Source organism: Piliocolobus tephrosceles, chromosome 15 (genome assembly GCF_002776525.5).
Source record: "Piliocolobus tephrosceles isolate RC106 chromosome 15, ASM277652v3, whole genome shotgun sequence".
NCBI classification, from domain to species: Eukaryota; Metazoa; Chordata; class Mammalia; order Primates; family Cercopithecidae; genus Piliocolobus; species Piliocolobus tephrosceles.
The window spans coordinates 37,113,963-37,133,834 of record NC_045448.1 but is presented as its reverse complement, the minus strand read 5'-3'; the positions used below and the strand labels follow the sequence as shown (position 1 = coordinate 37,133,834).

The window sequence follows — 19,872 nt, the reverse complement described above, 5'->3', positions numbered from 1 at the left end:
CTACATAATTTGTGGGACTAAGGGCAAAATGAAACTGTAGGGCCCTCATTCAAAAATTAGGTGTGGGATGCTTCTAAGCACAGTCTTGTGTAACTGCACAGGTTGCATGTCCATGAAGCCATCCTGTATGTGTGCATATATGTGTGTGTGAATATATATTTTATATGATACATATATATGCATTTATGTATCTGAGAAGAAATATTTAAAAGACTACATACAAGCTTTTCCAGGTCTCTTACTATCTGTTAACTAACTAGAGACATAACTCACAACATCCATTGCCCGCTGAGTGTTCACCATAATTTGAGATTCTTGGCATGTTAACTTTTCATTACGGAATATTGAATAATTTCAATATTATTCATACTTATTTAATTTTTTTATGTTCAAACATATACAAAAATAGAATAATGAAACTCTACCCATCACCCAACTTCAACAAATGTCAATACTTTACCTTTCTTAATACATCTAACCCCTTACTTTTTGTTTGTTTCTTTTGGTGAAGTATTTAATTGTAATTTTTTTAAAAAAGAAACAGGATCTCACTCTGTCACCCAGGCTAGAATACAGTGGCATGATCACAGCTCCTTGTAACCTTGAACTCCTAGACTCAAGTGATCCTCCTGCTTCAGCCGCTTAAGTAGCTGGGACTACATGCATACACCACATACCCAACTAATTTTTAAATTTTTTGTAGAGATAGGGTCTTGCCATGTTTCCCAGGCTGGTCTCAAACTCTTGGTCTTGAGCGATGCTCCTGCCTTGGTCTTCCAAAGTGCTGGGATTACAGTGTCCGGCCCTACTGGAATATTTTAAAGTAAAGCTCAGGTGTTATATCATTGCACTTGTAAGTACTTTAAAATGTATCTGTAGCAGATAAAGTCTTTTTAACAAAACCACAGCATCATTGTCACACTCAAAAAATTCACAAGATTTCTTTAATTATCATATAATGCTCTGTATTGTTTCTATCTCAAAAATACAATTTTCTTTGTTGTTGAAATATAGATCCAACATTGCATTTGGTTGATATGTCTCCTTTACTCTGTAACATTTACCCCTGCGTTTTAGTTCTTCCTGGCTTTTATTTGTCCTGTGGAATTTCCTCCATTCAAGATTTGACTGATGGTATCCCCATAGTGTCCAGTTAGACCTAGAAGCTGGATTTGATCCTGGTTCATTTATTTTCTCCCAAGAATACTCCATAGGTTATGCTATGTACTTTCTCTTGCATCATTTCAGGAGGAACATGATGTCTGATTGTTCCACTTTCAGTGATTTTAATATTGATAAATGGGTTCTGGTGGTACCACCTGCTACAAAGTTTCTCATCAATCTTTAACCTGATGGTTTTAGCAGCTATTGATGATTGTTGCCTGGATCCATTATTTCATGTCAGGGGTTGTAAAATAGTGATTTTCTGGTTCTGTCAAACCTCTTGCATTTATCAGCTATGATTCTTCTTTAAGAAACTTTCTCTAAATCTGAATGGGAAAGATGGGATAAATATTTACAATTTTTAGAGTGAGTTAGTGCCCTAGCAACCTCCAAAGTTGACAAATGAGTATTTCTTTAAATCAAGGTATGGCCCAACCAATACTTTGAAACCAGCATGTTTAGAATGGAGCAGGAAGAAACTACATTTGAAAGGTCAGAAAGTGGAAAGACTAAGAGGGCCTGAACAATAAGAGGACAGAACCAAGAGGAGTTGGCAACTAATTGGATGTGGGGATTAAGGAAAGGTAAGCATCAAAGATTACCTCCAAGTTTGTTAGAAGGTGAGTAGTAGGATTCTGATGCCATTAAAGTAAATACAGGTCTCAGTCAAATGAACCCCAAGTGAAGGGGTGGCCTGCCCCTCCACACCTGTGGGCGTTTCTCGTTAGGTGGAACAAGAGACTTGAGAAAAGAAATGAGACACAGAGACAAAGTATAGAGAAAGAAAAAGTGGGCCCAGGGGACCGGCGCTTAGCATGCAGAGGACCCACGCTGGCACCGGTCTTTGAGTTCCCTCAGTATTTATTGATCATTATCTTTACCATCTTAGAAAAGGGAAGTGGCAGGATAATAGGATCATCATAGGGAGAAGGTCAACAGTAAGACATATGAATAAAGATCTCTGTGATATAAGTTTAAGGAAAAGTGCTGTGCCTTGATATGCATATGTAAACATCTCCATAAACCTTTTTAGTGCATAAAGAGCAGCATTGCACTAGCAAGTCCCACCTTCAGCCCTAAGGTGGTTTTCTCCTTTCTCAGTAAACAGAACATACAATCGGGTTTTACACCAAGATGTTCCATTGCCCAGGGATGGTCAGGAGACAGATATTTTTCTCTATCTCAACTGCCAAGAGGCCTTCCTCTTACACTAGTCCTCCTCAGCACAGACCCTTCACGAGTGTCAGGCTGGGGGACGATCAGGTCTTTCCCTTCCCATGAGGCCATATTTCAGACTATTACATGGGAGAAACCTTGGACAATACCTAGCTTTCCTAGGCAGAGGTCCCTGCAACCTTTGGCATTGTAGGTGTCCCTGGGTACTTGAGATTAAGAGAATGGTGATGACTTTTCACAAAGCATACTGCCTTCAGGCACTTGTTTAACAAAGCATACCCTGCACAGCCCAAAATCCTTTAAACCTTGAGTCACCACAGCACATGTCTCTTGCAAGGACAAGGTTGGGGGTAGGGTCACAGATTAACAGCATCTCAAATACAGAACAAAATGGAGTCTGTTATGTCTACTTTTTTCTATATAGACACAGTAATAGTCTGATCTTTCTTTGCCCCACACCAAGAGCCACATGTATTTGAGGGGTAATTTATTTGTCTCACACTTTTACCTGTTGCATGATTTTCAGTAATTTAGAACTTAAGCGAGTAGTGGGGCCCCTGTATATCTATCAACGTGGTGAGGTAGAGCACGTTTGGGAGGGAAGACGTTGAATCCCATTTGGTGATGGTGAGCTTGAGGTGCTGCCAGAACATTGCACGGAAGATAGGAGGAGACTGTAGAAAATGCAAGATAGGAAAGGTCTCCACTTACGTGTTAACTGTTTCTCTCTAAATGGCCATCCAGGCCTCAATGTCTGCAGTTCTTGATCTGTGATTATGACATATCCAAATCTTACATTTCTTAAAAATAGTCATAGATGAAGGGATCACAGTAGATAGATATATGGTGACATTATTGGCTTAAATTCTAAATAACTAGAAACTGTGTAATAGGCAAAACTGAGGCAAATAAAATGCTTCTCAAATATGTATGGCTCTTATGGGGTTAATTTGATTTGGACATGTATTAATTTCTTATGGCTGCTATAACTAACAAATTACCACAAACTTGGTGGCTTAAAACAACACACATTTATTCTCTTTCTGTTCTGGAGGCCAGAAGTCTAAAATGAGATTCACCGGGCTGCAGTTCACTGGGCAAGGCCATGCTCCTCTGGAGGCTTCCATGATGCTTCCCATATTCAGTGTTTCCTGAGTAAGCTCCTCCCACGCAGGTCTGCAGTTTTACCTCACCAGGCTTTTGCACTCAGTGGCTCTCTTCTGTGGTTTCTACCTGAAATTCTCTTCATTTTTTTAAAATAACAGCTTTATTGGGATATAATTCATATGCCATATAATTCACGTATACAGTATACGATTCAGTAGTGTTTACTATATTCAGAGTTGTGCAACCATCACTTTTCTCACCCCCAAAAGAAACCCTATACCCATTAGTATTCACTCCATTTTCTCACAACTCTAGGTAACCACTAATCTACTCTCCATCTCTATAGATTTGCCCATGCTAGACATTTCATATAAATAGAATCATACATGTGGTCTTTTTCACTGAGTATAATGTTTTCAAGGTGCATCCCAGCTGTGGCATGAATCAGCATCTCATTCCTTTTTATTGCCAAATAATATTCTATCATATGGATATGTCACATTTTATGTATCCATTCATCAGCTGATGGACATTTGGGTTGATTCTACTCTTTGGCTACTATGAATAATGCTACTATGAACTTTTGTGTACAAACCTTACGTGGACATGTTTTCATTTCTCTTGGATGTATATTCCTAGGAGAATGGCTGGATCATACGGTAACTCTTTCCTCATAACTTTGCATATCAAAATTATATCCATCTTTTTAGAACCCAAATTCAGTGCTATTTCCAAAGTGTTCAAACATCTCCCACTCAAAATGAATCTTCTCCCTAGTACTCCCATTTAGTACCTAATTATTCTTACCAGTTTGTCTTAGAGCTCAGTGATTCATATATAGCACTTTTCTTCATTATACTGCTAATTTCATTAAACTGTAAGAATGGGGACAAGCTGTCACTCTTGTATACCACAAAGCAATGAGTGCACTGCTGTGAAGAAAGCAGGAACTCAAAGTTAATAATTTTGAATGCTTGAGCCTGTAAACTGTGTCTAATAAATAATAATGTTCATTTTCAAATTTCAACAATTAAATGTTTAACAAATAACAATTGAAATAAATGTTTGTTAGAAAAACCAATTTGGTATGTTAAAGTATTTATTTTGAATTTCTGAAACTGCAGTATTCTGGATTTTTAATTAAGAAAATAAGACATTTTAGAATTTCTAGATAGGACTTTGAAAATAGACATAGCACAATATATACAAACGTAAACGACAACAAGACATTTTACATTGTTTTGCAGTTTCAAATTTCATATGAATGTTCTACAACAAATTTTAAAATTCTTTTCAATGTTTTGCTTCCCTCGGTGTTCATTATTGCCTATTTATAAAGTCATAAAAGGCCTAAAAATAAGTTTTTACTCATATTGAAAACCTGATTTTTTTTTTCTCCTTAAGATGGAGGTCTCTCACTGTGTTGCCCAGGCTGGTTTCAAACTCCTGGGCTCAAAGGATTCCCCACCTCAGGCCCCTGAGTAGCTGGGACCAAAGGCATGCACCACCGCACCTGGCTGAATGCCTGTATTTTTATCCTTCAGTGGACAAGAATGGAGGGATATTTCCCACTCTGTAAGCTGGTCTAGTTCTAGTCCTAGGCCTGTAAATGGAGACCACAATCCTGGTGAAGTCATGGGTTCCATCGGTGTTATTCTGGCATTCGCAGCATCATTGTCATGAACATATTTAAAATATTTTAGGCCACTGAGCAGGTGTGGGTTGTCCTCATAGTCAGTAAGAGGAGAAAGGGAAGCCAGTTCCTGTCTAACTCCATTCCATCTGAAATTATCCATTTGGCTTTGGGATTTGGCTGAATGTTGGTATGTTGGCTGAAATGACACCAAAGTATTGACTGTAATTGCAAGGGTAAAATGTACTCCTCTGTTTTATTAATAGCTACTAATAAAATTACATATATATATATGTATATATATTTTTTGAGACAGGGTCTTGCTCTGTCACCCAGACTGGAGTGCAGTAGCATGATCTCAGCTCACTGCAACCTCTGCCTCCCAGGTTCAGGCAATTCTCATGCCTCAGCCTTCTGAGTAGCTGGGATTACAGGCGTGCGCCACCACGCCCAGCTAATTTTTGTATTTTTAGTAGAGAGGGGTTTCACCATGTTGGCCAGGTTGGTCTCGAACTCTTGGCTTCAAGTGAGCTGCCTGCCTTGGCCTCCTAAAGTGCTGGGATTACAGGAGTGAGCCACTGCGCTCAGCCAATTTTATAATTTTTTTTTAAAACAAAAAAGTAAGTATTAAACAATAGCATCCAACCATATAAACTTAAAATATTATATATATATATTTACATTCATAAAAATAATTAGTTTTCTGGAGACTGAGGCCCAGAAGTTAACTAGATTAGTGGCTCAAGCTAGGCTGCATTTTAGAATCAAGGGCAGTGATGCCCAAGTCACAGTGACTAATGGCATCAGAATCTCTTGGGATGGGACCCTTTTATTATTATTTTGTAAAGCTCCCCAAGTTAAGCTTGAAAAGTGAATTAGGTAATATTAAGTCAGAGATTAATACAAGTTGTACTAAGAGATTAATACAAGTTTTACTACTGATTATCTTACCCTAGCAAGTGTAGGTTAGTTTTTGCGATCTTCTTATGTATGCTGTTTCTAATAAAAGGGGTTGTTCTCTTGCTCAATCCAACTAAAAGGTGAGCTATAAAATCACACAGGTGATCACAACTCTATCCAAAGAATGGTGGTGCTCCATACTTAATCTCAGCGCTAGTTCTTATCCTCAGGTGCTTATGACTCATTCTTGGGACTTCAAAATAAATACAGACATCCAGAACCACCTTAGACTAGATGAATCAAAATCAATCACTAGGAGAGACACCTGAGCATATGAACTTTTAAAAACGTTCATGATTTTGATGCCTCACCCTGGATGGAGCTCTTTCATAGTATGCCACATGGTATGTCAGCTGTATTCAGTAAAATTACAGGGAAGCAGATTTCAGTTTAAGAGAAAACAATGAAAACAATTTAGAGCTACCCAGTAATGGAATGGTTTTAAAGCAGTGAGCTCCCTGTGGCTAGAAGAATAAAGGCAAAGGTTGAACTATCACTTGCTGGGAATGCTATCAAGGGGTTTCCAAATTCAGTAAGTACTGGAATCACACGATATTTGAGTTTCCTCACAATTCTTAAGTTTCTCTAGCCAAAACTTCCAACAGATCACATATAATGGATGCAGACATTGTCATGAAAACTCATGATTTTACCAGAAATTATCACAGTTATTTTGTTTGTAAAATGGATTAGAATTTAGTAGTACTGGTGGAACATTGCCTCTGACATCAGCCTTATTGAGGGGAATACTTTTCCCCTCCTCGCCCTTTCAAAGCAAGAAGTGTAGGAAAAAGCTCTCTGAACCCTCATTCATTCCTTCCCAACAGAGAACTGTCTCATCCCACAGGTGATAAAAGAAGGAACTAAGCATCTGTGGTCCAGTCCCTGGTGGTTTCCCTGACCTTGAAAGCTAACTGGTCTCAGAATGCAAAGATGGGCTCTGCTCCAACAAGACAGAGACCCGCTGTTCTCTCCAATCAGGGAGAAATATTAGAGTGTTTAACTGGAGAAAAAGTCAACCTTCTTCTCTATTTCAGTTTATTCACTGATAAAGTGGATATTTTTCTCTTCCTCTGGCTCCCATTTCTTATCTCTCAATTTGTTCTAAAGTGAAGAGGGGAATAAGATGGTTACCTGTTGGTGTCCTTAAACCCCTCATGTATCACAATACAGCAATAAATTGTAACTATCCATCTCTATGATACTTGTGTTCTGAAATGCCATTGCATTATTTTTTTCAAGTCAGTGAACACTCATATTCTAAGGTACAAAAAGAACAAAACATTATATAAAGTCCCTCTTTCTTTACTGGCATAAAAAAATTCTTCTGCTTTATTGGGGATAATCTTAGTCATGATCTGCAGAAGTTGGTCCTGGACAATTTGAAGATAGGTCTTCTTTATCTGTAAGTTATGTGGGGGAAATGAAAGATCAATACAACTTCTCCAGTAAACTATTCTAGAATATTATTTCAACGTAACATGCATTTTTTGATCTGATGTTTTCTACTTATTCTGCTAAACAAACCAGAAAAGATAAAAACAACAATAACCAAAAATGCTTCACTCTCAAGTACAAAGTTCTTAAATACAAGTTAGCAAAGGTAGCTGGGGAAAAGGTGTTAGAAGGAGAAACACTTGGCTCTCTAAGACACCTAGTAAGTGTAAACCATTTCTATCCTTACAATGGAAAAATAAAATAAAAAAAGGAATGGATTTCAACATATCTGATTTCTATGGTTTAGGGGTAATATTCTATCTGACCATATAAACAGTAGCTCTTAAAAATTTAATATAAATTCTTTCAAATATCTGTAGCCAAAGAAAGAATCTTTAAAAATAAAGCACAAAACATTCATCATCCTCAGGTTATTCTAAAATTATTTCTTTTGAAACAAAACACTGAAAAATTCCCTTCCACACATTCAGTTTAAAAGTTAAATGCAATTTTCATAAAGCCTCAATTATTTCTATATCCACTATTTAAGACATTGGACCCACATTGCCATCTGAATGGAATAAGAAATTTCCATTGTCAGTGGGGGAATGACTTTAACTAAAAATTGGAGAGTATTCATCTATTTTTAAAAAGTATAAAGCATTTTCTTACCTTCATAGGCTGTTCCACACCAAATACAATACAGATGTTCTTCTCTTAAATAACTAGTCAATATTTGTAATTTTTCCAGTACCTAGATTTAGGATACAAGCACATTAATACTTTACATTGAACAGAACCTTGGTTTTCTGGCTCTTAGATCATGCTGAATTAGCTCAAGGCTGTAAATATTCTGCTATACTCTGGAATAGTTATCAGAAATGTCAAGGGCAGAACTGATATATTTGAATGTGTTCCAGTTCATTAGCCACCCTGAGATTTTCACAAGTCTGCCAGACACAATAGAGACTGCTTGTTAACATTGAGAAAATAGTTTTTGGGTGGCCTTATTATCAGCATCCTTTAAAGGCTTTTTCTACTTTCAAGGCATCTACCTCCCCCAGATAAGGCGAAGGTGAATATTGCCTCCTTTTGCCATAAAAGTGGTCTCAATTGCCATCAGTGGTCTCCCAATTAAGTGGAATATAGATTTTTCAAATTGTGAATGTTTTCTACAAAATTATTACACTCAAGAGAAACCCTATACATTAGTATTCACTCCATTTTCTCACAACTCTAGGTAACCACTAATCTACTCTCCATCTCTATAGATTTGCCCATGTTAGACATTTCATATAAATAGAATCATACATGTGGTCTTTTTTTTTTTTTTTTTTGAGACAGGGTCTTCCGTTTTTTTGTTTTTTTTTTTTGAGACAGGGTCTCGCTCTATCACCTAGGCTGGAATGCAGTGGCATCATCTCACCTCACTGCAACCTCTGCCTCCCACGCTCAAGTGATCCTCCTGCCTCAGCCTCCCAAGTAGCTGGGATTATTGGGTGCCCCACACCTGGCTAATTTTTGTATTTTTAGTAGAGACTAAAATACACCACCATGTTGGCCAGGCTAGTCTTGAACTCCTGACCTCAACTGATCCACCAGTCTTGGTCTCCCAAAGTGTTTGGATTACAGGCGTGAGCCACCGCGCCCGGCCTCCATTTCCTTTTGATTGTGTTTTTTTGTTGTTTATAAGTAGGCGAAAAAAGTACACATTAGAATCACTTGTAGAAGTTTTGCAGGAAATAAGGTATAAATTAAAATAATTTACATTTGTTGCTAATTCATCATCCAAACTGAAGCTGAGATGAGAGGACAAATGGAAGCTAAAGGGAAAAATTATATGTAAGTTTTCATTTGGGGTTAATAAAATAATCCTGCAATGCAGTACCTCTCAACCAGGGGTTATTTTTCCCCTCGGGGACATTTAGTAATGTTTGGAGAGGGTTTTGGTTGTCATAAGCAAAAGTGCAACTGGTATCTGGTGAGCAGAGGCCAGAGATGCTGCTAAACATCTTGCAATGAACGGGACAGCTCCCCACAACAGTGGATTACCACAACTCAAAGTGTTAATGTTGCCAAGGCTGAGACACCCTATGAAGGAAATGGTGCCAAAGCATACGCTTAAATCTTCACTCTTATATTCATCTTCATCCTGTTCTTTTTCTTCTTCATCTTCTTCAGTCTCCTCTTCAAGCCTCAACCAGTACCATGCTTCCCTGGGAACCTGAATATTCTGAAAATACAGAAGTATTCTCAATTAAACATACTAAACATAAGAGCATGACAAATATGTTCATGTCAACATGAATTCATTCTTTCAATACGTATTCACCAAGTGTGGCCTTAAGAGTAAAAACACTGGGCCGGGCATGGTGGCTCACACCTGTAATCCCAGCACTTTGGGAGGCCAAGGCGGGTGGATCACAAGGTCAGAAGATTGAGACCAGCCTGGCTAATACGGTGAAACCCTGTCTCTACTAAAAATACAAAAAAATTAGCCGGGCATGGTGGCGGGTGTCTGTAGTCCCAGCTACTCGGGAGGCTGAGGCAGGAGAATGGTGGTGAACCCAGGAGGCAGAGCTTGCAGTGAGCTGAGATAGCGCCACTGCACTCCAGCCTGGGTGACAGAGTGAGACTCCGTCTCCAACAACAACAACAAAAAAAGAGTAAAACCACTGGCTGGGTGCAGTGGGTCATGCCTGTAATCCCAGCACTTTGGGAGGCAGAGGTGGATAGATCACGAGATCAACAGATCAAGATCATCCTGGTCAACATGGTGAAACCCCGTCTCTACTGAAAATACAAAAATTAGCTGTGCGTGGTGGTGCGTGCCTGTCATCCCAGCTACTCAGGAGGCTGAGGCAGGAGAATCGCTTGAACCCGGGAGGTGGAGGTTGCAGTGGGCCAAAATCACGCCACTGTACTCTAGCCTGACAAGAGCGTGAGACTCCATCTCAAAAAAAAAAAATAAGTAAAAACATTATATCATGAACTATGGGGATGCCAAGTCCAATTCTTTAGAATTGTCCAGTTGTCTCTAAGTTCCTCCTGACAGTCTAGCAGAAAGATAGGCTATGGGTACAAAATAATATATATATGCTACAAAATCATAAGTGCCATGAAATACATTCAAAGTAAAGTAATACGTAAGAACAGGAAAGTGAGAGATTGATTCCAGTAATCAATACATAATGGAAATTTTACAAACCTTTTTGAGACTTCAAATGAAGTCATTTTATTTATTTATTTATTTATTTATTTATATATTTTTTGAGATGGAGTCTCGCTCTGTCGCCCAGGCTGGAGTGCAGTGGCCGGATCTCGGCTCACTGCAAGCTCTGTGTCCCGGGTTTATGCCATTCTCCTGCCTCAGCCTCCCGAGTAGCTGGGACTACAGGCGCCCGCCACCTCGTCCAGCTAGTTTTTTGTATTTTTTAGTAGAGATGGGGTTTCACCGTGTTAGCCAGGATGGTCTCGATCTCCTGACCTTGTGATCCGCCCATCTCGGCCTCCCAAAGTGCTGGGATTACAGGCTTGAGCCACTGCGCCCAGCCCTCAAATGAAGTCATTTTATTGTTATAGTACTTGAACCACTAAGATAAAAGCAAAGATAGAATTTATTATTATTTTTTTTCTTTTTTGTAGAGATGGGGACTTGCTATGTTGTCCAGGCTGGTCACAAACTCCTGGACTCAAGCAATCCTATGGCCTCGTCCTCTCAAAGTGCTGAGATTACAGACATGAGCCACCATGCCCAGCCAGAGACAGAATTTTTTAAAAAACCATTCAAATTTGAACTAGATAGCATTCCACCTTGATTTTATTTTATTTCTGAGACAGGGTCTCACTCTGTCACCCAGGCTGGAGTGCAGTGGCACGAACATAGCTCAATGCAACCTCAACCTTCTGGGCTCAAGTGATTCTCCCACTTCAGCTTCCTGAGTAGATGGGACTACAGGTGTGTACCACCACATTCAGCTAATTTTAAAATGTTTTGTAGAGATGGAGTCTTGAAACGTTATCCAGGCTGGTCTCAAACTCCTGGGCTGAAATAATCATCCTGCCTTTGCCTCCCAAAGTGCTAGGATTACAGGATTGAGCCATCACCTCTGGCCCACCCTGATTGTAATAGTTAGACACATATTAGATACTGAATAGGAACTGAAAATAGGCTATTCTTGTTAATCAAATATTATAAAGAACAGAATTTCTGCACATAATAGTCGTAATTGACATTCAAATAAGCAGAGAACAATTAAATGTAAAATTTCATTTAACCCTTTTTGTTTTACTATAGTTACTATAAAACTATACTTACTGTAAAACCCTCGGTTTCATAGTAACCTAGACAACTCAGGTTACTATAGTAAATAAGGCATTTTTATATAAATTATCACAGATCAGAAGTGCACATTACATGAAAGCTTTAATGAGTAGACAAACCAGGCTTGGAGTTCTTAGTTTTTAAAAAAATATATATATACGCAAATATAAATATATATACGTGTGTGTATATATACACACACACACACATATATATGAAATCACAGTGGGTACAAAAACACTTTACTAAACTGAAAGCTGGTAAAAGGCTTACTTTCTGGGCATCCAATTGTTGACAGGCTCGCTGGCTTCTTCTGAGATCTCCTTCTAGCTTCATTTCATCTTGCTTATTTTTAAGTCGCATTCTAATTGAAAGGAAAAATTTTACACTGAAGGTCTACATTCTCTTTCACCATTTTATATGCTCAAGTACCAGAGAACATACCACAATAAAGAGGAAATAAAACCAAACCCAGCTCAAAAATAGCTTTACCGAAACTGTTCTGCAGCTTCTTCTTCAGCTTGGTTTTTCATGTGTATCTTTTTTCTGTAGCTTTCCAATTTTTCCTCTGCTTTCCGTTTTAATGATGCCTCGTGACCAATGCCACTTTTCCCTATTCAAACCGAAAATTCTGATGAGAAACATACTGACTTTGTGCTTCAAAACAAGACAATGTATGTACAGATTAAATGCAATTCTCACTTGAGTACTATCACTCACAAATCATCTGAATACACTAATAGTAGAAAACACTAAGGTTTTTAAGCCCAAAACATAATCTGATTTTTACAAAGATTATTAATCTTATAAGATAGTAATACTAGAAACAATTTTTCAAATCAGAAAAATAGTATTAACGGTTATAGTTTTATTTAAGTATGATGAATAAAATATATCTTTTTCTCTTGAATTCATCCAATGTATTAAGCAAAACATTTGGTAGGTAAATCTGTCTCAGAACACTTTTATTCTATTTTATTTTTATAGAGACAGGCTGGTATGTAGTGGCACAATCATGGCTCACTGTAACCTTGAACTTGTGGATTCCAGGAATCATCCCGCCTCAGCCTCCTGAGTAGCTAGGACTACAGGTGTGTGCCACTACACCCGGGTAATTTTTTAAATTTTTGGCAGAGACGAGGTCTTGCTATGTTGCCCAAGCTGGCCTCAAACTCCTAGCTACTTTTTTTTTTTTTTTTTGAGATGGAATTTCACTCTTGTTGCCCAGGCTGGAGTACAATGGTGCAATCTCGGTTCACCGCAACCTCTGCCTCCTGGGTTCAAGTGATTCTCCTGCCTCAGCCTCCCGAATAGCTAGGATTACAGGCATGTGCCACCATGCCCGGCTAATTTCGTATTTTTAGTAGAGATGGGGTTTCTCCATGTTGGCCAGGCTGGTCTTGAACTCCCAACCTCAGGTGATCTGCCCACCTCAGCCACCCAAAGTGCTGGGATTACAGGCGTGAGCCACCATGCCCAGCCAACTCTTGGCTTTAAGCAATCCTTCTGCATCGGCCTCCCAGAGCCAAACAGTTTTAAGACATTTCAATGGACAAAAACAGTATTGCACATTCAATGGTTATAATGATTTGTTCTTCCCACATTTGTGTAGTTTAAATTTTATTTTATACTCACTAAAACTTATTTCTTTTCTGGTTGAAGATGTTTAGAAATTTAACAAAATTTTACTGAACTGTAACAGTACCATCATTTCAAAAAAGTATTTATTGAGCAAATATATGTGGTAGATCTAAGGGTAAGTTATTATTACTGGCAAATATGCTCCAAAATAATTACCTACCTGTTTTGATATTGAGAGGAATCGGTTCAACAATACCACCCCCTGAAAGAGAATGAAATACAAACTACTTTAGAAAATCTTCCTCAAACTACAGGACAGTATAAGTATGCAACTTTACAATGCTCTATGCATATGCCCTCCTGTTTCAATGATATTCAAAACTGAAATCTGAACATCAGTATTCTATATATAATCAATTACTTCCCTTGTCTTCAAATACCTGCTCATCAAAAAGGCTGATTCACAGCCTCGTATGCCACCTGAAGGTGGAGTTTTAAGAAGGAACAACACTGATATTATTGCTGCAAGAGGGTTATAGCCTTAAGTGAAAGCAAAGCAATTACGATAAAGGAAAGAAAAACTGTTTACAGAGGTTACTATAAATATATAGCCTCTCTATCTTAATAAGCAGTTTCACTTCCTAGAAAGAGAGGTGAGAATTGAGCCTCTCCAACTGGACTGTCACTCAGATGGCTGCCACAGGTACAGAGCAAGCAGGGCAAAGTCTTGCCATCATCCTCAGTGTTGTTTCAATGTCTTTAGCCATTGCACTTCTCAGCCCATCATTTATCACCATTCTCTGTTGCTTCTGTTGTAAGCCACATCCATCTCAGTTGTTAGTGCCTTCAAGGCTAAGCTGGGCTGATAAGCAGCTCTTGATGGCACATGTGGTATCTAAAATGGATGCGGGATGATGAAAGTTCTCCATAAGGCTTGTTAATACATAATAGACTAAAAAGCCTAAGTTGTCTTAATTTCTACGTAGATAAAGATTAAAGCATCAGCTTTGGTCCTCATCCATAAGTCACAATTAGGTGTTAAGGAATACCTGTCTATTTCCACTTGTGACTTACCACTCTTGCCAAGTGCCTGACCACTTTTATAGCCCATCTTTTGCAGCAACGCAAACCCTTTGTTTTCACAGCCTAGTGCGTTCTTCAACCCAATGTCACGTCTTTCTTGTTCTTCTTCTTTTAAACTCTTCTGCCTGTTTTTCAAATTGGCTTCCTGTTGCTTTTCTTCTTTTCGACGGGCTTCTCGGATTTGCCTTAGCATTGGCAATCCTGGTCTGATATCTTCTCTGAATAAGGGAAAAGTTTTTTTAGATGACTCCATAAAGTTTTCTTTTCTTTTAATTTTTTGAGATGGAGTTTTGCTCTTGTCGCCCAGGCTGGAGTACAATGGCATGATCTCAGCTCACTGCAAACCCCACCTCCTGGGTTCAACTGATTCTCCTGCCTCAGCCTCCTGAGTAACTGAGATTACAGGCGTCCACCACCATGCCTGGCTATTTTTTGCATTTTTAGTAGAGAGGGGGTTTCGCCATGTTGGCCAGGCTGGTCTCGAACTCCTGACCCCAGATGATCCGTCTGCCTCGGCCTCCCAAAGTGCTGAGATTACAGGCATGAGCCACCACTCCTGGCCAAGTTTTCTCATAACTCTGTCACTTACTCACCCGACAACAGTTAATATTTCGGCACTACCTATATGATCATCTTTGTTATTATGACATTAGAGCATAATCAGTGACCTCTAAGAATGGCTGTTTTAGTAGAAATGATGAAGGCTGGTGCCAGATCATAGGAAAATAAGGAAAGCACAAAGTTGAAGAAATCAGATATAGTAAGTTTAGACTTACTATGTTTCTAGGATGTTGGCAATAATGAAGAACAAAGTTGTATATAATAAAGAACAAAGTTGTCCCAACTACTAGAAGAGACAATATGATGAAATAAAGGAAAAGAAGTAAATTTCCTTGGAAGAAGGCAATAAAAAGGATCATGGGCAAAAGTAAAATGGTTAGCATTAAAAGGAGGAAGTGGCTTCTAGTATCTTTGTACGGAGGCATAGGAGGTATTTCCATAAAGCAAGAAGACTGACTTTCCAACCGCACATTTAAACTCAATGTCAGGCCGGGCACGGTGACTCATGCCTGTAATCCTAGCACTCTGGGAAGCCAAAGTCTGACCTCAGGAGTTGGAGACCAGCCTTGGCAACATAGTGAGACCTTGTCTCTGCAAATAATGAAAAAGAAGACTTAGCTGGGCACGATGGTGCAGGCCTGCCAGTCCCAACTACTTGGGAGGCCGAGGCAGGAGAATCTCCTGAGCCTGGAGAGTTTGAGGCTGCAGTGAGCTATGACTGTGCCACTGCACTCCAGCCTGGCTTACAGAGTGAGACCCTGTCTCAAAAAAATAAAATAAAATAAAATAAAATGTCATTGCTTAATCTACACATCTTATACATATCATTGCACTGGGTATGCACATTTACTTACTGGACATTAATGAAGGAATCAGACATATAGTCCTCTTCTTCTGCCATGTTCAACTTCATATGGCTATAGTATCTACAAATAAAGTAATAATTACTTTTTTTTTTAGTTTATCAGAATGGAAACAAACCTTTCTGTATCTGCAGCCACGAGCTGTCTCTAGAGCTCTACTATATATTCACGTGCCCTTTGGACATCTTTATCTGTGGACGTTTCAAACTCAACAATCTAAACAACTCATTTCTTTCCCCTCTCCCCAGCCTTCTACATCCCCTGTATTTCCATATTAATGTCATCATTATCTCCTTCTTCCTGACCTCTTATGAAGCTCTGTCAAGTCTTCCTTCATAAAACTCCTCACAGATGTTTTTTCTACAGTTGCGACCACTGCTTTAGTTCAGGCACTTTTTTTTTTTTTCCCTCACCTGAACTATTACAACAGCTTCTTAACCAGCTTCTTAGTTGGTCTCCTCTTCCAGTCCATCCTCTGCACCCCATCCAGAGGTTTTTTGTTTATTTGCTTGTTTGTTTTTAAATACAAGTCAGGTCAGGTTACTAGCCTGTTTCAAATCCTTCATTAAACCTGACTCTGTAGGCAGTGGGGGACCAGTCACTTTTGCAAAGCATGAGATGTCCTTCATAATCTGACACAACTGTCCCTAAGGATTCATTATTCAAGCCCCATGGCTTCTCACTGCCCTCTGAACACAGCATAGACATTTCTTCCCTGTAGGCCAAGGCTACCCTCCCTTCAGAAACCTGTCCTGACCACTCCAGGCCTTTCTCTACAGCACTTTATGTCCAAGCTGCTCATTTGGAACTCGATATAGTTAACAACTCACTTATATGGAAATATTTTTGAGGGACAGTTTCTATCCAAAATAGTTAAAATCATGTAATTACTGGCCCTTAATGGGTTAAAGTAATTATCTGCAAAAGTACTACTCAAACTTTATTGTGTATACAAATTGCACTGAGATCTTCTTAAAATGCAGAATCTGATTCTGAGGCTGGAACCTGAGGTTCTGCATTTCTAACAGGTTCACAGGCAATGTCAACGTTGCTAGTTCAGTTGCTTTTAAGACAAAAGTGTAGTCACTTGTTGTGGTGCATATATACTGTTTTTTCCTGCGTACCATCTTTTCCTTTGGGAACCCAACCCTCTGCCCTTCATGTGGTTCTAGTAGAAGGTGGCAATGTCAGCATCCTGTATTTCCTTGGGCACAAAGATGGTGAATTATAGTACCCCATGTCCAGCAACAGGGGACGAGATGACCCAGGCAGGGAAATAACCATCTCTTTCCTTACATTATATGAATATACGGGTTGTCGGGGAAAGAAAGTCTTTTACGGGTGTTTCTGAACTGGGAGAATGTGAAGCTGGGCTGTGGATGGCCATCTTCTTGGCCACATGAAGGGATCTTGTCTGAAGAATGAAGCCAGATAGAGAAAATGAGCCTAGTTTTCAAGGCCGTGGATTCTTTGATGCTGCGACTTAGCATTCTACCCCATTACATAGACTAATACATTTCTGCATTACCTAAGCTTGCTGAAGTAGAGGTTCTGTCAACTGCAGCCAAGTGTCTAGAAAATTACACTGGATGAAAAAAGGATTACTATACTAATTTTTGATGGTTTTCTTTTTTGTTTTTTGAGACAGAGTCTCACTCTGTCACCCAGGCTGGAGTGCAGTGGTGTGATCTCAGCTCACTGCAACCTCCACCTGCTGAGTTCAAGCAATTCTCGTGCCTCAGCCGCCCAAGTAGCTGGGATTACAGGCATCCACCACCACACCCAGCTAATTTTTGTGTTTTTAGTAGAGACAGGGTTTCGCCATGTTGGACAGGCTGGTCTCAAACTCCTGGCCTCAAGTAATACACCTGCCTCACTTGGTCACCCAAAGTGCTGGGATTACACGCATGAGCCACCATGCCTGGCCTGATTTTTTATATTTTTAATGTATATCTTCTCAACTAGATAATGTATGTCTTGTGTTAAACACAAAAATAAGTCCCCTATATCATCCCTATCTACCACTGCATCCCAAACATAAATGCTTAATAATTGTTTAGCAACAATGAGGACAAAAAGGGTCTTTAATATTTGTGATTTTGTAACTTTATCCTATGTCAACATGTCATTTTTAAACACTTTTTAAATAAGTACAGAAAACACATAAAACACACAGCTTAATACATTTTTGTGAGTCAAACATTCTTGTAACCATGTGGTACCCTCCAACATGGCTCCCAATCATTCTTGCTGCTTGGTTTTCTACATCCTTAGTGTAGTCTCCTTCCACAGTGAACAGGATTAATCTGTGTAACCAATAGGATTTTGTGGAAATGATGGAGTTGATTTATTGGTCATAACTGCAGCTCTTGGGTCATTCTAACTTTGAAGTTGGATGACTCACTTGAAGGAAGTCAGCTGTCACATAATAAGGATACTCAAGAAGCTCTATGGAGAAGGTCACACAATTGGAATCAAGTCCTCCTATTAAAAGTCAGCACAAACTCATGAGCCACAGGAGTGAGCTACCTGGGAAATGGATCCTCTTGCTCCAGTCAGGGAGGCCTTCAAATGACTCAGCCTGGGCTGGCATCTTCACTGCAACTTCTTAAGAAAGTCCATGCTAATAAACTAAGCCAAGCTGCTAACAAATTCCTGACCCATAGAAACTCTGAGATAACAAATGATTGCAGTTATCTTAAGCTGTTACATTTGGGGATAATTTGTTATGCAGCAAAAGTTATCAGGAGGTAGAACCTTATCAGGCACCTGGGAGCCCTCGTCCCCTACCCAGTTGCACCTCTCTTTTGGTTCTAAGAATAGTCACTATTCTGGTTTTTATGGCAATCATTTCCTTCATTTTCTTGGTAGTTTTGTCATCCATGTATGCATCTTTAAACATTACAGTTTAGTTTACCTATTTTTATTATCAGTTAAAAATGTGCACTATTATGTACAGCATTTATGATAATTCACCCACTCCCTCTAAACCTCAGATTCTTCATTTGTAATAACAGCATTTTTACACATAATGGTTTAACATTTACCCAGTATGTCACACATTTTTATCACACTTAACCACCACCAACAACTCTACAAGGCAGGAATTGTTTTTCCTATTGGAGAAATTAAGGTTCAGTATGGCTAAATGACTATTTCAAAACCACAAAGAATCTAGGTCACAGTGCCTTGCAAATAGGATTACATTGTTTTTAAGAGACCTATTTAAAGTGCCAGGCACATCTGAATGGGGTTACAGGTTGCTTTTAAAGCTCTCTTTCTAGTGGTAAAATATACTTCAGCATTATCCATTTCCATCAAACATAAGCATAAACGTCACAAGGCGATACCCTGGCAGAGATGATGGAGGCTTGGACCAGAGTGATAGCAATGGAAGTGGTCGCATTTGGGGTATACCTGAAGGTAGAGCTTACAGGATTTGCTGATGTTGTAGGTAGTATGTAAAGAATGATGTCAATATAACGCTAAGTTTTTGGCCTGAATACGTGGAAGGAGTTAACATTTTTTGAGAGTGGGAAGACTGTAGGAGTAGGTTTGTTTTTGGTTTTTTTTAGCGGGGGTAGTCAGGAAACATATTGAGAGTACTATTACATATAAAAGTGGAGAGATGGACCTACAGTATAAATGTGACAAGAAATGTCCCACTCTCAACACTACGCTCAGGAACCGCTGATCCCTACCCTCCCGCGTTCCTCCTGGCTGCAAGCGCCCCACAGACGCAATCACCCACGGATGGAAAGGTGGCTGACGGTATGATATGGCAGTCACGGCCAGCGCACGCTGCCTTTTATCATTCTACCGGCGCTCCCCAGACCCTTACCTGACAGCTCTCTTATCTGACAGCTCTCTACTCGCCCGGGTTCAGCTCCGCGGAGAACGCGCTGCACATGCGCTCACCAACCAGCATCGGACTTCCGGGCCTCGGCTCACAGCAGTTTCGGAGCGCAGACTCAATTGGAAAC

At 39.4% G+C, this 19,872-nt stretch overlaps 1 protein-coding gene across 4 annotated transcripts; it reads right to left on the bottom strand.

Annotated features, from left to right (window-relative positions):
* Positions 1–2,647: 2,647 nt before the first annotated feature.
* On the bottom strand, positions 2,648–19,849 carry GPATCH11 (G-patch domain containing 11). 4 transcript variants are annotated; one of them, XM_026454763.1, is made up of 9 exons: positions 19,731–19,849; positions 15,881–15,952; positions 14,457–14,683; positions 13,603–13,644; positions 12,294–12,414; positions 12,075–12,165; positions 9,597–9,710; positions 8,150–8,231; positions 2,648–3,583 (listed from the first exon to the last, which is right to left on the bottom strand). In XM_026454763.1, the coding sequence occupies exons 2-9, from the start codon at positions 15,937–15,939 to the stop codon at positions 3,570–3,572; spliced, it is 750 nt and encodes a 249-aa protein (XP_026310548.1). In that variant the 5' UTR covers positions 15,940–15,952; positions 19,731–19,849; the 3' UTR covers positions 2,648–3,569. The 4 variants fall into 4 exon arrangements, with proteins under 4 accessions (XP_026310548.1, XP_026310546.1, XP_026310547.1 ...); XM_026454761.1 differs by lacking the exon at positions 2,648–3,583 and adding an exon at positions 4,494–7,443; XM_026454762.1 differs by lacking the exon at positions 2,648–3,583 and adding an exon at positions 4,494–5,279.
* Between the last annotated feature and the right edge of the window lie 23 nt (positions 19,850–19,872).

What these genes read in the sequence shown, in the direction of transcription:
- GPATCH11 (XM_023216345.2), bottom strand. Translation starts at nt 15,939, where the DNA reads ATGAAGTTGAACATGGCAGAAGAAGAGGACTATATGTCTGATTCCTTC. An exon ending in GATTCCTTCATTAATGTCCA is followed by an intron (nt 14,684 to 15,880) that starts GTAAGTAAATGT and finishes TCCCTTATTCAG; the next exon opens with AGAAGATATCAGACCAGGAT. An exon ending in TCAGGCACTTGGCAAGAGTG is followed by an intron (nt 13,645 to 14,456) that starts GTAAGTCACAAG and finishes ATTCTCTTTCAG; the next exon opens with GGGGTGGTATTGTTGAACCG.